A 1,911-nucleotide genomic window follows, 5' to 3' on the forward strand; every position below is an offset into this window, starting at 1 on the left:
TTCTTGTACTTAATAGATACGTTCTCTTTCTTGTACTTAATAGATACGTCCTCTTTCTTGTACTTAATATATACGTCCTCTTTCTTGTACTTAATATATACGTCCTCTTTCTTGTACTTAATAGATACGTCCTCTTTCTTGTACTTAATAGATACGTCCTCTTTCTTGTACTTAATATATACGTCCTCTTTCTTGTACTTAATAGATACGTCCTCTTTCTTGTACTTACTTAACCTAGAAGTGAGGTAAGTAATCTCTTCCTTCAGTCGTGTTTCTCCTTCAGCAGCAGCTCTCAACCTCTCGGCAGATTCAGAGAAAATCGGAGAACCCGGGACAGATGAAGCTGATGTAACAAATTTGTTTTATGACTATCACAGTTATTATTTGACTCTCAAATATGCTAAACTTACTCAGAATTTAATCTGGAACAAATCTAGCTATTCAACAACATTATTGCTCATCTGAATTTAATAAGTGAGAGCAAAATGTAAAAGCTCTTAATGTGAAGATATTAAAAATGGTCTTCTACAGTTAGAACAGAACTTTTAACTCTACAAATTAAACAGTGCTTTTTTTAACAAATGAAAAATATTTTTATACATATTATATAAACATTTATAAAACTACATAAAATATGATTCACAAAGCAGATCCTTTTAATTCTATATGTTAAATAGATATTTGTAATAAAAATGGTTTAGGGAAATAACAAAACTGGCCAACCTCCAAACTAGAGGGACTAGCCAAAGCCAAGCTCTAGGGTCTCACTGCATGTTGGAAGAGGAGGAGGAGGAGGGATTATAGGGTCTCTGAATGGAGTGATAATTCAAACATTGGATATTACTTGTTAGTTAGTGATATAGCTGAGAAGACACAGATGGGGATATACACCAGCACTTTAAACTGCATAAAATAGGATAACTTATAACATTGTATGTTTCTTTATGACTGCTAGAGAAAGAATATTAACTTTGCCTTCCTGCTAACACTATCCCTGGCCAAAACAATAACAGAAGAAGTATTTCTTAACTTTTCACTGCACAGTATATCGGTTGTTTCTAGTATGCAGGTATGTTCCTGCTCATTGCAGTATATATATTTTTAAAAGCATCTAGATCCCGATGCTGACACACATGAAGTGTCGCAGTACAAGGAAACATTTTTGGTAGCCGTTGGATAAATCCGAATTCTGTAGTCACCAGATATAAATGTTTGTCCAGCTATATCTGAAAGTCACGGCAAAAGGGTTAATATCTCTTGTAAGAGGGCCAGAGAGAACTTAACACTGTTTCAAACTTTCATATTTTAGAACGAAACATTATATTTTCTTTATTTTTCAATGTCAAAAGTTTCACATTCAAACTAAGTAATAATAGTATGATCTTATCTAAACCTAATGTAACTTTAGGTGGTCTCTTTAGAGTACTAGTCTAAAACATGACAATAAATCAATCATAACCTTGAACATTTACTATTTATATTTTCTCTTATGCTTTTGACAGTTTGTAGTACTTACAGAATGCTCCTTTTGTTTTATCTAGTTCAGCCAGTAGTCTGTTGTCCTGCTCAATGCGTTGTAGAATCCTGTCTATCTCTTTGGAAGCAGAGTCTAGTGTGGCTGGAGTTGTGAGTGGTAAGGATGTAAAAGAGAGTTTGTCTAAAACTGTTGGCTTCACTTTTAAAGGGGCTGTGACAGCACCTAATGAGGATGCCAGCACCTAATGAGGATGTTTAAAAAGCTTGAATTGTATGAAACTGTCAGCTTCACTATTAAGTAGGGCTATGACAGCACCTAATGAGGATGTTTAAAAAGCTTGAATTGTATGAAACTGTCAGCTTCACTATTAAGTAGGGCTGTGACAGCACCTAATGAGGATGTAAAAAAAGCTTGAATTGTATGAAACTGTCAGC

At 34.3% G+C, this 1,911-nt stretch overlaps 2 protein-coding genes across 5 annotated transcripts in view; both read right to left on the reverse strand.

Moving 5' to 3' along the window:
* Positions 1-1,695, reverse strand: part of LOC106467454 (RIMS-binding protein 2-like) — a 44,674-nt gene extending 42,979 nt beyond the window's left edge. For all 4 annotated transcript variants that reach the window (XM_022395647.1, XM_022395645.1, XM_022395646.1 and 1 more), the window contains exons 1-2: positions 1,517-1,695; positions 230-343 (exon numbers count right to left, since the gene is read on the reverse strand). The gene's annotated coding sequence lies outside the window, so the exon portion shown is untranslated. The remainder of the gene's footprint in view (positions 1-229; positions 344-1,516) is intronic.
* Positions 1-1,911, reverse strand: part of LOC111087780 — a 41,523-nt gene that overhangs the window by 4,703 nt on the left and 34,909 nt on the right. Inside the window, exons 8-9 of the mRNA XM_022395643.1 lie at positions 1,517-1,718; positions 102-343 (exon numbers count right to left, since the gene is read on the reverse strand). Of these exons, the coding sequence (XP_022251351.1) occupies positions 102-343; positions 1,517-1,718 (444 nt within the window). The remainder of the gene's footprint in view (positions 1-101; positions 344-1,516; positions 1,719-1,911) is intronic.

The sequence above is a fragment of the Limulus polyphemus genome, unplaced genomic scaffold (genome assembly GCF_000517525.1).
Source record: "Limulus polyphemus unplaced genomic scaffold, Limulus_polyphemus-2.1.2 Scaffold2619, whole genome shotgun sequence".
Classification (NCBI taxonomy): Eukaryota; Metazoa; Arthropoda; class Merostomata; order Xiphosura; family Limulidae; genus Limulus; species Limulus polyphemus.